General features: G+C 41.9%; 1 protein-coding gene across 3 annotated transcripts in view; it reads left to right on the top strand.

Annotated features, from left to right (window-relative positions):
* nfatc2a (nuclear factor of activated T cells 2a) overlaps positions 1 to 15,503 on the top strand; it is a 174,322-nt gene that overhangs the window by 18,928 nt on the left and 139,891 nt on the right. For 2 of the 3 annotated variants that reach the window (XM_041204463.1, XM_041204462.1), the window contains exons 1-2: positions 8,718 to 9,081; positions 14,023 to 15,031. In XM_041204463.1, coding sequence (XP_041060397.1) covers positions 8,979 to 9,081; positions 14,023 to 15,031 — 1,112 coding nt within the window. In that variant the 5' untranslated portion in view covers positions 8,718 to 8,978. Of the gene's footprint in view, positions 1 to 8,717; positions 9,082 to 14,022; positions 15,032 to 15,503 lie in introns of those variants that run through there. The other variant, XM_041204464.1, reaches the window with a different exon arrangement.

Genomic DNA, 15,503 nt, shown 5'->3' with positions numbered 1-15,503 from the left:
ACTTGTATTTAGCACCACATAAAAGTACATGATAGTCTTTCAGTGCACAGTGCTTGTGGAAGGAAACGCACCCAGAATATTTAGATGAAATTTTAGGCTGGCCTCAGGCTCTTGGTTTGGGCATGTATTGCATGCACATTGCCAAAAACAGGTATAGGTGTTTTTACTAACCCATAAACATCGGTGTGTGCCCTGCATCAGTAATGAAGTGTATTTCCTCTATTTGTGAATATTAGTGGAAGAAAGTTTTATTAACACACCATATTTATGACCTTTTGCATGGAGTCTGCTAAATTAATGCAAAATTATGAGCAATTCTGTGCTGTAAGTAAATTTGTACTCATTGGGAACTGGACTGAGAATGTGTTTCATTTAACATATTTTCATTCGTCAGTTTATCCTAATTTGAACTGAGCGCACCACCAGGCCTCACATGAAACTGACATTTAATTTCCCACATGAAAAGCTGAATGATACTGGCAACTTAATGCTTTGTGTGCGGTGGAGGCTCCTGATCATTTGTTACAAACTTTGGGGCTGCCTTAAATATTCTCCAGGGTTCACTAGTGCTGGACCTTCCCATGTGGCGGCCATGCACTAAATTTAGAAGTCCATCTATCACATGACAGCTAATCCAGGGGCATAGCAATTTTGTGATCTGAACTTAATTTTGTCTCTTTCACTTGTGTACTCACCTGCACTTTTCCTATAGGCAGACTGAAACCCTTTAGTGAGAGGAGGAAAGATGCAAATTAATGAGCTGTTTGAATTAGCAGACAATAAGTGAATGTACAAAGTAACAGTTGAAATCTCAGTTACTTTGCTTACATTACTTCCCTGTCTGTGCGTGACAAATCCAATAAACCATGCCACGTTATCCCATGTGAGTCATCTAACTTTTTTCTGGACAGCCTTCTGGCTCTGATCAGTTCTGAAGATGGGTGACCTTTTCCTCTACAAGGCTAAGGTCTGACCATGGAACAAACTGGGCTGACTGGCCACTGCATGTGTCCCATTATCTTTTTATTCTCTCTGCTCCCAGAAACTGGGAGGACTGTCCCATTAAACTTTGGCTTCCTTCCCTGTTCTGTGATTCACCAGCAGGTTTGTCAAAGGAAACAGCTACTCTCCCTCCCATCTTGGGGTGTGGATCCCCAGACATTATTCCATGCTGTTGTCAAAATGAATCATCCTGACTTAACATCTGAAATTTCATTTTCACTCATTTCCAGGCATGAGCCAAGCAGCATAGCAATAGCTTCCATGCTTAATCTGATGGGTGAGAGGATCATGTGATATTGGCCCTTCTCCATCACCAGGAAATAATAGCCTACTGCAGGTACAAGTTGTAGTCCAAAAGGTAGTTCATAGGAGGAGCAATATTGTCCAATTTGGACATGTTCTTGCCTCGCTACTCACTGAACAATCTGGGCTAGGGAAAGGCCCTTGCAACCAGAAATTGGCATATATGGCATATCCATTTTATGCCAGGTTATAAACAAATGGCATACCAAGTTCCCCCCCACTGAGTCTAGGAAGAGTCAATTGAACCTTGAACGTCAGGTTGAAGTGGTCTGTGAATGGTAACATTTGACAAACTGGCTTAGCTTTTGGTGAAAACATTTCTCGACTACAAAAACAGAAAATGCTGGAAGTACTCAAAAGGTTAGGCAGAACATGTGGAGAGTTGTTTCTCGCTACGCAGATACTGCCTAACCTGCTGAGTCCAAAACTTTCTGTTTCTATTTCAAATTTCCAGCATCTGCAGTATTTTGCTTTTCTGTTTCTTGACTTTAAGATTGTACATCTAGAATTTTACTGCTCAGGGTGGTACGGTTAAAATCCAGAGTTCACCATGTAGGAAATGTAGGAGTATGTATATAGTTGGGATAAAGACTAAGGGGAAGATGCGGTGTAATGGGTTAACATCAGGAGCACCTGATACTGATGTAACTACTGATGTAACTATGATGCAATGGCACATGACGAAGAGACTGAGATCAGGTGAGAAGCAAAAGTTCAACCTTGTGTAGAGTACTGAGATGTATATAGATGTGATAGAGTTTCATCTAAGACCCCAATCACTACATGATTGGGTATTAATTCATCTCTGAAGATCCTATAGTCGCAATTTTTCATGAGTCTGTACAAGTCATTTATAAATCAGTCCATGGATTCCCCAGGATTTTGCCTCATTAAATTTTGCTCGTTCAATTATCATTTTTTTTCAAACACTGAAGTACGATTGAATGCCTGGAGAGCTTCCTTAAGTGAGCTCAAAGTCTCATCGACGCCCTGCCTTAGAATAATTTCATCTGCTATGGCCCCTACTTTGTAGAGTAAAGTGTTGACCTGTCCCTTCTGGTCCTCCTTATGTAAACCTGAAGCTGTTCTGTATCTGGAGAATTGCTTCCTCCAATATCGCAGTGTTGAGCCTGTTGCAAGCATTTAATGCTTCAGAAAGGTTCTAGTAGTGGCAATGTAGACTTCATGCTCACCTTAAGCTCTGGTTCTGTTACTGTTTCAGTAGTTTGGCTTGTAGATTGTGACCTGTACTCACTGCTATCTAGATATCTGTGTGGCAGCTTGCATCTGCAGCACCCACAGTGCTCTTTTCTCAGGCAAGTCTTCAATCTTTTTTCTTCTTGTCCTTTTTGCAAGGATTTGTAGGCCTTTCAGGTTTGTACTCTTCCCTTGACCCATATCATATGACTTCATAGGGTGAAATGTTATAATATTTGTGAGGATGATATCTGAGCAGAACATTGCATTGGGTTTGAGACCTTTAACAAAAAGTCAGTGAAGAACAATAAAATTAAAATAAGATATCCTGTAGCATGAGGGAGGCTATAGCATTGTGGTATTTTCACTGGACTGGTTTTTCCAGAGACCCAGGATAATGCTCTGGGGACTAGGATTCAAATCCCAGCACAGCAGATGGTGAAATTTGAATTCAATAAAAATCTAGAATTAAAAGCCTCATGACAACCATGAAACCATTGCCAATTATTGTAAAAACCCACCTGGTTCACTAATGTCCTTTGGGGAAGGAAATCTGCTATCCTTACCTGGTCTGGCCTACACGTGACACAAGACCCACAGCAATGTGGTTGACTCTTAAATGCCCTCTGAAGAAAGGGCAATTTAGGGATGGGCATTAAGTGCTGGCCTAGCCAGTGATGCACAAAAAAATATACACAGTTGAAAGGCATCTAGCTTCTGATGTGGGCTGCCAGGAGAGCAGTAGAGTTGCAGCAAATCCTTGGTCATTACAAAAAAGTTAACAGACTCAAATGTTCACTTTCAATACTGCCCATTGGTGTTCCTTAACAACTGAAGGTTCATGCCGATTGTTTTGAGTGTGAAGGCTGCTTTGGTTGGTACGTAACTGTTGTAGCTAGCTAATGGATGAGATATATATTTGTTAATAGAGGACATTGCACTTTTCCATTTTTTTTAGCTCTCCCCACAATGCTGAATTGGCTAAAGGTGCATGGAGTGGGGGGGGGGGGGGGGGGGGGGGGGGGGGTGTCACAATTCATGATGAGCCCATACCCAATCCTGTTGGGCAGGAAGCACACAAGCTTGTTGCTGCCTGCTGATCTGAATCATTGTATTGTTTAGCCAGAGGCAAGCTGTGCTGCTGGCTGGCTGAGCACTCAACAGGGGGCCCAGCAGCATGCATGGCTGGCATGTGACCCACCTAGCCTGCACCTCTTAAACACAGCCTGTGCCTCTTAAAGGAGAACTGCAATGATTGTGAGGAAGCTGCTGCTGACTGTCTCCAGAGGAATTATATATATGGATGTCTTGAAACTATAATAACTTTCATAATATTATTGTGATTTATTGTAAAAGTGGGTTAATAGTGGGGTTAGGATTAATTTCTCTGTGTATGTGTGTGTGTGTGTGTGGGGGGAGATTTAATTGAATTGGAGACAGTTGGTCTGGAGGTTTTGAGTTATCAACAAGAAGCTAGGCTTGAAATGCTAAATACGTAAACATAGCTGAAGCTTTAGAATGCAAGGTGTAAGGAAAATTTGCATTTTTAAATAAATTAGAGTAGTCTGAATTTCAAAGAGATGGTAAATGTTACAGCTAGCCAGAAGAAGCCAAGCCAAACAATGTGTTTATTTTTCCCAAAGGTTGTTGATAAAATTAGTATTATGAAAGATTTATATTACGAGAAAAGTAAAGTTGCAAAGGCATATTGGAACAATGGAATTTACATTAAAAGGGAGAAACATGTATAAAGGAGATGAAGCTGTGTAAGAAAAGACATTTTAAGATCTAACACAAGTGTGAAAACCCTCCAGCTTCTGTGCGTCAAGTTACTGTCTACAGGAACGGAAGCTGAGAAAATTCGTTTTGAATGCGACTGTCCAGGGTATTTGTTTTTACTGTTGCCTTTATGGAGGTGTAATTGGGAGTCAGGTTAATTAAGGGTTTTAGGAGTTATTATAGTAGCAAATTGTAGACCTATGTATGTGCTTGAAACCTTTTCCTTTGTTAATAAATGTTTAATTTAGTTTTCTAAAAACCTCTGGAGTTGCGGTAGTATTATTACTTCTGAATTCAAGGCACGCATCTCAAAATAAAATACAAATTGCAAAGCAGTTGTAACCACGTGATCAAGTTTCCCTTGTGGATTTGATCCGCCTGGCACACATCATAACAATGGAGAAGCATTCCAGATGGAGCAATAGGGAAGAGAGAGGGGTTTGAGAATCTTGGATGCAGGCCTTAGCCCAGGAGGTTGACAGGAAGAGAGAGGCCATCACATGAGTGGTCAAGGTCAGTGAATGCATCTTCACATCACATCTCCTACTCACCACATCACACTGCTCATTGCACCACAGTCCCACCACTCAACCGCCAGCAGTCCCTGACACTCAGGACACACATCTAAAACCCAGATACTCCACTTCACCCTCACAACCCTTCCAATGCTACCAGCCTTACACCAACTTCTCGCTGTCTACACATACCGCCAGCTATTCTGTTGTGAATGGAACATCATCCAAACAGTGTGGTGCACTCACTGACATTTTGCCCTCCCTCTTGCAGGACGAGATGACCTTAACAGGAAGGAGCAGAACAGAATTGGAGGAGGACAGGCACACCTGCGTCCCCTTAGTCTGCTAGTGGAGCCTGTGCTCCACATCACAGCTGTGACAGACCCTGGTGTAGAGTCAGACTCTGGATGTAGTGAGTCAGAGGGTGATGTTCTGCTACAGGGATTCCGAAGAGGACTTTGATGGGGTCCCTATAGGCTAACGCTGATGAACATGCACACCAAGATACTTGGTGCATTGGCAAGCCTGTTGTCATTAGACAGGAGCATGGAGTCTGGTTCCAACCTGGCATAGGGCTTTTCACAGAGCTTGGAGTCCACCCTTTCCAATGTGGAATTGGTGGTCAACTCCATGACAGCATTTCTTGATCCAGCCATGATGCAGTATCTGGTAGCTGCTGTCTCAGCTTCTATTGCAGCACAGGCAGAGGCCACTCAATGTTTGAGTGCTGCAGTGGAGCTTAGACAGTGTTCATGAGACAAATGCTTCCTCCTATGTAAACTCAGGCTGCTGCCTTCTTGCCTGCAGATCTCAGTGTTCAAAGAAGCTTACAGGCTCTTGCAGCAGTCCAGCAATTTGTACCTCAGCAGATCACTAGGATCACTGTCCTGGGGAGTGTCAGTGGCTCTGTGGAGTACAAACATGTTGTTGTCTCCCAGGATGACAGCATTTATGCTGCCACCACTGCCACTCTACCAGTGCCCTTACTGTTGCCTGTCAGCCAGCTAGTCAAGACTGCTGCCACCCATACTGAGGCGGTGCAACCTAAAGCTTGGGCCTGAAAGTGATTTTTATTTCATGATTTTGGCCAAGAGGGCACTGTGATGAGACAAAGCAGAAGGATTGAAAGGTAAGGAATTTTGGAGCAGTGATGCTGAGGGGTTGATTTCCGGAAAGGATTGCACAGGATGAAGGGCCTATTTCTGTGTGGTATACCCTATGTAATCCTAAGGGAACCGTAGTCTCAGCTGGCTTTAATGGTCAGCCCGTTCAGAATGAAGAGCTCCCAGATGGCTTCCCCCTACTTTCTTCATCTTCCTTCTCCTCCTCCCTCTGCAGTCTCAGCTCCAACTCCCTGTGGTGTTGCAGATCAAGAGAGACTGTAACTATAGCCTCTATAACTGCAGCAGGATTTCTGTGGGCAGGTTGCTAACTTTTCAAACCTCCCCATCAAGAGGCAGCAACATTCCCTTCAGAATCCAACAAAGTCACTAAATGTACTTCCATAAACTTTGCAAGAGGAAAAGTAAGTTGAAAATACCTCAAGCAGCAATTTGGACAGCTGGCCCTTTAAATAACCTAGTAGGCGAGCATCCCCCTTTTGCAGCTGAACACATGTTCAGCTGTGATTGGCTGGGAAAAGGCATCAACTGAATCTACATTGTCCAAGTTTACAGCACATTTGCTGCTTGAGAGAATGTTTGGCATCACAATCTGTCGACTGTCAATACTTCCAGTGTACATGCCCATGCTAGCACCTTCTCAGCATAGGGCGGTGGGCAGGTTGCACCACAAGTGGCCAGAAGCATGCATCTGCTATTTTGAAGGCCTTCAGCTTCCGCATCGCTGGCTCCTATGCCCCAGCTGCCCTGAAGGTCTCCACTTTGGCTCCCAGCAATCAGCTGAGTCGTGAGAGTGGCCCACACAGATTTATCTTTCTGGTATTTCTGTCTCCATGGGGAAACACCTGGCCTCTCCCTAACAGGTGAGTTTGAACTAGAACTCACCATTAAAAGGTGAAGTCCACAACAGATTAGTGTAGAGCACTGGAGCAAGTAAACACAAAAGCATTCATTATTGACAGGATTTTATATCATTTATAATATTGAGTTGAAAGACATGGTCCTTATACCCTGGTAGATAGAGTCAGGAAGTCATTAGATATACATTTGGGGGCTATTTTGGTGGAAGGGTGAAAACAGGCATGAAGTGGCTGCAATGCTAATAAGACATGCTTGCTTGAAAGACTGGTTTTCATCTGCAGTTTTGGACCTAACTGCTGTTTACCATAATTTGAATTTGCCTGGGGGAACTAAAATAAATAGTTGTAGGTTTAGCTCTCAAAGTGCTGGCTAAAAGCAAATTTTGTGGAGCAGTATACGTTGGTTCTACGCATCCACTACCACTGAAGGTGTGGAGTGCACTGGCTGAAACAGATCTGCCTGTTTCAGAATGGCTCAGGGGTCCAGGGAGAAGGCTCACGGATGCAGCATTGGAGACTCTAGTGGAGGAGGAGGGCTATTCCATACCCACAATGAGGATGGTGTCCACCTTGCCCTCATGTCCCTCTTTCCTGCAATGGTTGGTGCTTCTCTATCTGGCACCATGTCCTCTCCAATCTCTCATCTAGTCCTAGGGGGAACCTAGCAAGATGCCCGTGAACAAGTATTCCGTGTCTCCTGGTGACTCCTATAAGGGAAAACAGCACAAATACTTACTCTTTAGTTGATGTCCTCAGAATTTTCAAAATAAATGTTGATAGAGTATTGCTGAAGTCCTCACTAACTGTCCCAAAAGTCTCCCATGTATTTCAAGCCACCTCTTCGAAGCAGCAAGTGGACAGGGAGAGCTGAGCATGACTTTAAGTAACACACGGAATCCTCAGCAAAAATTGTTTACTCTTACTCATCTGATTGCTGTAAGGAGAGGGTTAGCCACGAATATGCTGTGCAGCCTCTTTAATTGACTATCAGCTCCTTAATGATCCTCAAGCGGCCATTTCTAGTTTGTGCTTCAACTCCTTTAACAAGATGGCATCTTGTGCTAAATGTGGCCTAAACTCATATGCCAGCTAAACTAGCTTTTGCAGAACTAGACCCCAGCTTGGCCCTTTTGAGGCTCTTTAGTGCTAAAAGTATTTAGGGGAAATCGCCCTTTTATCTTTTATGCTGTAGTTCAATGAATGCAGATTGAAAATTCAGCTTCTGTTTAAATCCATTATATTTATTTTTGTTAACTGAATCCTTTTAGGTGATTATTTTTAAGATACTACATTTTATTATATCTACATCTCAAAGTACAATTCATCACAGTTATGTCATGTTTTATATTGTTCAGGTAGGAAATTGTTTTACTTTCTCATAAAACAACACATTTGACAATGGCAACAGAGGGTACATTGTAGAGCATTTGACTAGTTCAATGCTTAACAACAATGTAGTGTTCTTTACACACTAATGCTATTATTGTATATGTTAGCCTTAAACAAATTGTCTTTGATACATATGTGCAGCAAACAGGAAAAACTCTTAACAGGAACTGACTGGGTTATGTTTAGGTGACGTTAATGCCCTACAGTGGTTGCTGAAAACCCAGCATTATTTTATTAAAAGTTCCACCTGAAAACATTGTCAGTGATATAACTTCATTTTCTACACCTATTTATTATGTGTTCTTTTCCCAACATAAAAATATTTACTCAATGCAACTTGCAAGTTCAAGTGCAGAAACTCATTCTTACATATCTAGTGTTTCCATTGTTTATTTTTAAGTTGAGCCCCTGCTGCTGTCTGTCATTGAGAGGCGTATTCCACCGACACTGGCTGAGAGAGTTGGGTGCCTGAGTTCAAAGGACACGCCTGTTTTCTGCACGTTGTAGCTGTAACAGGAAGCAGCTATTATTGAACTTGTCAATTCGAGAGTGGTGTCATTGAGCAACCCAGGGAAAGACTTGCAGCTGAAATTCGCCAAGCACTTTGTAGTAGCTTTTATTGTTTGGGTTTATAGCCAGTTCTTCATTGGCTGTGGAGCCCATAATTTGACAACAAAATCTGATGATTTGAAAAGGCACCTGATTCATTTTTTCTGGAGTGGAGAAAAATACAGAGCCACTTGAAGTACTTTTGCTCTGTGAAACCTCTGTGTTGAAAATTAAGGTGGTAAAAATCTCACAAGTGCTAACAGATGAGCTTCATTTACAATGTACCAGACCAGCAGGTCGACTCAGAAGAATTTGACTTTTCGGTACTTTTTGATAATAGTCACGATGAAGACTTTGCCACAAAAGGTTTGTAAGCAATATTCATCTTTTGTCATTTTTTTAAAAAAGCATAATCTTTAAAGAGTTACATTTCGCACTGTCAGGTATTAGAAGACTGTAACAGTAACATGAGGCACGTGTGTATCTGACCTGCTTGTTTAAGAATGGTTTTAAAAATCAATTGTAGACTTATAAAAAAAAGGTTTCTTTTAGTTTTTCACAAAGAAACTTGGGGACTACAGACTTTGATTAGCAGTAATTAGACTATCAGGTGTTTAATCATAATAAGAAACCCAACTAACCTAAAAACATAGCGCAGTTGATCACATCTTATTTATGTCAAGCAGCTCTCAAATAAAGTAAATCAATTCTAGCTAAGTACTACGTTGAGTAAAAATGGCGCTAGAATATGGATGTGTGACAGAGCTCGCAACACACTAAAGCAGTCATGTATTATCATTATTGATGCAACATTTCTTTCAAAATGTGCTGTCTTGATTAGCATAGTTCCTCACTGATGGATACAGGCTGTACAGCAATGATGGCTGAGTTTCATAATGGTCAGCCACATTGGTTTTTACTTCTGGGAACATTTCAATTAAAACCCCAAGTTTGAGATTGCACGTGGTTATTGTCTCTTAGGTTTGCTTATTTCATCGGCTGCCTGTTGAAGACTGTTCTGAGTAGAAGCAAATTTGAAACATAAACTTGGTCAATTGAACAGTTTTAGCTTTGAAATGCTATTTGTAGAATGGGATTGTTCATGGTTGAATGATATTAGATTCACACATTGTAGAATTTTTTGTGTTGTCATCAGGCCAGGGAAGAGTGCTTTTCATGAAAGTAATTTGCTGCCCTCAGGAGAATTGGTGAGAGTAAGTGCATGGCCCATTAATAGAGGGTATAATGAGCTGTTTATCCATTTTGTGCTCAATACTTCATACTGTTAAATTTGTATTAAGCAGGTATAAAGGTAGGTAGTGGAGCCCGCTCTTTCATAACTGCCTCACACTTTCAACAACGCATATGTTTTCTGCAACCAACTGTCATTATGAAACACACCCATGGAAGATATTACTGGGATGTGGTAAAATAACTTTTGGAAAAAAGGGAAAGTGAAGTTTAAAATAAATGGCAGCACAATTGCTGACTTATGTAAATCTGAAATCCTGCATGTGAACCCCTGTACTTAACTTTAAAGAGTTAAAGAGCAGATGGATTTCCATTCAAATGTGAACTATTAGAAACAACATTTCATGTGTAGATATTATTACATTGACTCTACATAGGATATTTTGTTTATTTGTAACTGACAAAACTATAAAATCAGAACTAACATTAGTTATCAAGACAAAATGCGTGATTGCTAGCTGTAAAACTAATGGAAGTGATTATAAATCTATGGGACACCAAACTTTTCCTTATTTTGTTGCCTGGTAGCATTTAAATAGAAATGAATACCCCATGTAATATAATTTGGAAAAAAGTGTCTCTCCTGCCTTCCAAGATGCTTCCCCTGTCTGCAATACTGATCATGCTGAGTTACAATACCCTGGGTGCTAGCCATATCGACCCTAGGTGGTCATTGTTAATGTGAGCTAAGATGTTGAACATTGGCAGTATATTTGATTGTATGGGTATTACAACTCAATTCTGTCTATAGCCAATGCCATATGCATGCAAAGTCCAGGTGAGGCCAACTTTATCCTTCCTACCTGTCTTCAGGAAGACTAAGATTAACAAACTCAACATAGGCCAGTGATTGAAATTGGAACCTTCCTAGTTTCTATACAGCACAGTTTTACATTTGTCTGCACCTGAACACCTGTCTGCTTCTAGCAGGAATCTCTGTATAGAGATCAGATGTGGATTCCCCACCTCCCTAACTCAGGAGTGTTAGTTTTTTAAATTTGTTTTTGGGTGTGAACATCACTGGCAAGGCTGGTATTTGTTGCCCATCCCTAATTGCACATGATAATGTGTTGGTGGAGCGACCTTCAGGAACCGCTGCAGCCTCTGTAGAGTAGGAGCACCCACAGTGCTGTTAGGATGGGAGTTCCAGGTTTTTGTGACCCAGTGGCAGTGAAGGAATAGTAATATAGTTCCAGGTCAGAATGGTGTGCGGCTTGGAGTACCAGTTGTTGTGCCTTTATCAGCTAATCGGAAATGGGCAAGGGACCTGTGACCTCTTTGCTCTGTGTGGCTGCAGTAGCACACTGCATAAGTTTAACATTTTAAGCATCTTTTATTTAGGATTTTGTTGTGCATGCTTTAAAAAAAATGAACCATGAATGATTACATTTTTGAAGGATACAGTAACAGCTGTATTTTATAACATCAACAGTGCATAAAATGTGCATAAAGCATTCAAAGTAATCACACACAAAAGAAACAGAAGGGCAAATACTGTAGAATAAGATGGCATCTGATCTGGATATTCTTTTCCAGTTTTATTTCTTATTTCCCATTTATTTTAGTTGCTTTAAATAATATTTTCATATCCTGGAAAGTCTGTGCATTGATCATCAAGAATATGGTATTATGTTTTTAATCTTATTTGGACTAATGATAGGTATAAGTTACCTCAGCAGCTCAAAGGCAAAAACATAGAGGCTCAAATTTACAGTCAGCAGTGAAGCATTGATACTTGCTGCTGACCTGGAAGGAGACTGTCCACAAAGATCTAGTGATCTCTGTGGTGTGGATTTCACTTTGTTTGAGGTTAATTTGAATCTGGCGCCAAGTCAAAGAGATTTCCAAACATCCTGCAACAGTGATGTCATCAATTAGGGTAAGCAACCAATCACATTGAAGAATTCTCATAGTTAGCAAGCCAGGAAGTAAAATACATCAATTATCTTTCACTCTTTATGGGTAGAATCTTCGGGGTGGGGCCTGCTCACCGAGGTGTAAAATGATGTGTGGTGATGTTGGGCGTGTGTCCCTACGTAACCTCGGGTCATTCAGATTTTCAGTTCGGCGGGCGCACACCCAGGTTGGCTGTGTGCCCGCCGATCTGTCAAAGGCCTATTAAAGCCAGTTAACTATCAATTAAAGCAATAAACTGAGCTGCCTGCCAAACTTAAGGCAGCCTTCTCATTTTTCATAGAACCTCATCCATGAGCAGGATGAGGTTTCATGAAGGTTTTTCAAGTCTTGTAAAAAATTTTAATAAAATTAACAGACATGTTCCAACTCATGTGACAGTTTCACGTGAGGGGATATGTCTTAAAAATTTTTTTTCTCCTTTTAATTTTTTTTTCAACTTAAACTAATCTCCCTGAGGCAGCTCTGTGCCTCACGGAGATTTCTGTGCTCTGTCATGCACATGCGCGAAAGAGCACAGGCCCAGACTCAGGCAACCCCTCCCCCATCTGCACAGGGAGCACTCAGCGCTTCTGGGCACATGTCATGCTGGGCGAGCCTTAATTGGCCCGCCCACGTAAAATGGCGGCACCCAGCCGATTGCAGGTGCCGATCGGCTGCGTGCATGCCTGCGCCCACTACCCCCCAAACCCCCGATGGGGAGGAAATTCTCCCCTATGAAATTTACAGAGAGGGAATTAAGGATTGGGAAGTACACATAAGAAGCTGAAATATTACAATCAAACATTAAAAATTGTCGGCCCAGATCTTCTGGTCTCTGGATCATCGATCCCCTAGAAATCACAATGCACTGACTCCATGGGAATTGCCTGGGAAGTCTGAACTTAAAATGGGCAATTCCCCAGCTCCCTGGGGCCCTGGGAAAAAGTTTCGAACTCTGAGTTTGAGTTGGAAGCTTCAGATGGTTCCGGCTTATTTACCTGAATAGTCACTTTCCTAGAATAGACTCCTCCCCAACCCCGACCTCATCACCTTACTCCCCCCACCCCCACCACTGCCTATCTGACTTGACTAGCTCCCACCCCGCAATGCCTCCCTGACTCCCCGCCGATCTCCTGAATCCCCCTGAGCCCAATCTGACCCAATCTCACCACCCTACCCTCTTATCCACTTATCCCACTCACTCAGCCCCCTTACCTACCTACACAGTCACTCATTCACTCACCGATACACTCATACACTAACACACCGAAGAGCTGAAACAGCTTTTCAATATGTTAGTGAACACTTACGAGAATATGGCAGCTAGAGCCTTAAAAGTGAGGCATAGTTTGGTTTTCCTGGATGGTCCAGTGCTACAAAGAAGCAGACGGATTGAAGATATGTTCCACATTTCTGCAGAAGCCAGAGTCAAAAGTCCCGGCCAGAAAAGTGGAGCTCCTGTGAGGCGCAGAAAAGTAGGAGTGGAGTGGCAATCCAATGTGATTGCTGCTCCTCAGAAGATTCAAACCATATTATTAAATTATTGAATTTTCCTATAATAATGGAGATATTTGACATTCCCTAAATATAAAATTAGTTCTTCAGGACAAGGAGGCTGTTCAGTAGTAGTTATGACACAGTACACCATTAACAGCACAGTAGCACCTATTTAAGAAGGCATAACCTTTTCAGGAATTGGTAACTGAGGAAAATATGGGAAAGTTCTCAGATCAGTGATTTCTAAAGTCTGTCATCTGTGGGGACTTGAACAATGCACTCCATGGTGGAGCAGACAATTGCTGAGAGAAACTTCTAGATTTCTGCATTGAACTGTTCATGTACAGATAAGTTCCTGTCAGTTTCACAGCTGTAATGATGGAGAATGCTGATAGTTTCACTTCGTTACAACCACACAATCTGGGCCATCATTTCAATATAAGGGTGGTTAACTCCCTTCCTTATGAACTTTTCTTTCAGCTCTACTTATATTTTCAGAGTCTGAGTAGCGCCACTTTTTTTTTAAGGTCTGTTTTCAGATCAGGTTTTGTTCACATCTTCCAAGTTACTGGCTCAGGTCTGAGAATAGCAGGGTGCTATCTGACAGTTTGAAAAATATGGATGCTACTATTAAAGCAATAACATGGTGTTCCTTTCTTTCAGAGGCAGAAAATGTTGCTGCTTCTCACAAAGGCATTGTTCCTCCTTCTGGGATTGGTTATCCAACTATGGATGTCTCCCACTATGGATCTCAGTCATGTAGCTCCATGGCATCTGCAGTACTAGTTGGAGAACACATGAGTGGATACGGCCAAGTGGAAAACAGAGATTTCAAAAACTACCTGGAAGCTGCAAAGCCCCCTGTATCATCTGGAGTAGAAAGCCCAAGAATCGAGATCACACCATCACCTGGACTGTTTCATGCAGTCAGCTGCGGAGAGCAAGCATATCATTCTCCCACTGCAGTTCCTCGAGTTACTTTGCCTGTGCCAGGCTCAGAAAGCATTGTATACAGAGACCCACTGAGTCCAGCCAGTAGTGGCTCATCCACAAGTTGGCATTCCTTTGTGTCTCATGAGTCGAGCTGTTCCCACTATGGAATGTCCCCTCAGACATCTCCACTAACATCGCCGTGTGTCTCCCCAAAGAATGGCTCCGAAGAATATCAAGGTCAGGGTGCTCACCATTCTCCAAGAACATCTCCTGTCAACTCCCCATCAACTCACACTGAAAATTGGCAGGGTGCAAGGTCACCATCCCCGACCCCCCGACCTTCCTCGAGGTCGTCATCACCCTGTGGAAAGAGGAGGTATTCCTGCGACCGCTCAAGAACTCCTTCTCCACAGGCATCGCCAAGAGTTATTTCAAGAGATGAACCTAATTTTCACCAATTTTCAAATTCTGCAAGTCTTGCTGATGCTATGAGCACTCTCACCACAGATTCCAACAATGAAATGCTTCCAACAAAGGCCCGGATCATGGATCATACACCACCATCCTCCCTTAAAACTGACATGTGTAAAGGTGAAAAACTTGCTAGCCTTTCCACACTGAATTTTGCCGAGTTTTCAGGGCCATGTCAGGATGTGAAGAAAGATGTCTATGGTATTGACCCATTTTTTCTGATGCCCCCTCATCCATTTCATTGGACAAAACCCAAACCATCCTGCAGGTAAGTTATATTTTATATTCCATCCCGACTTCAAAAACTAAGCAGAAAAGGTTATGTCACTTAGATTGTAACTAAAGTCCTAACAACTGTGTAGGATTTCTATTGATCTTTTATTGCAATTATAGTAGAAGATTCCTTAAGTCCATATATCAATTCAATTAGTGAAAGTGACAAAAATTAATAGCTTTATTGACAGTATTTCTTGAATCACGACAAATTGAAGAATATTTAAAAATGGAGGTGAGGGGCAGGTAATTATCATTTAGAGATGGATATTGCATATGCAGATGGACTAATGAAAGGATGGACTTACTAAATTATTATCTTTAACTAGTCTGTACCAGTGAGTAATAGATACAATAACAGTGCTAACTCACTTGGGATAACCAATTGATCTCATGCGGACCTTTACCGTTATAGTGAACTGATCATGTCAGTGAGTCTACAACAACTCACCTGGCAATGCCAGGTG

Source organism: Carcharodon carcharias, chromosome 14, assembly GCF_017639515.1.
Source record: "Carcharodon carcharias isolate sCarCar2 chromosome 14, sCarCar2.pri, whole genome shotgun sequence".
Taxonomy (NCBI): Eukaryota; Metazoa; Chordata; class Chondrichthyes; order Lamniformes; family Lamnidae; genus Carcharodon; species Carcharodon carcharias.
Note: the sequence above shows the minus strand (reverse complement) of the source record. Positions and strands in the feature narration are given on the sequence as shown.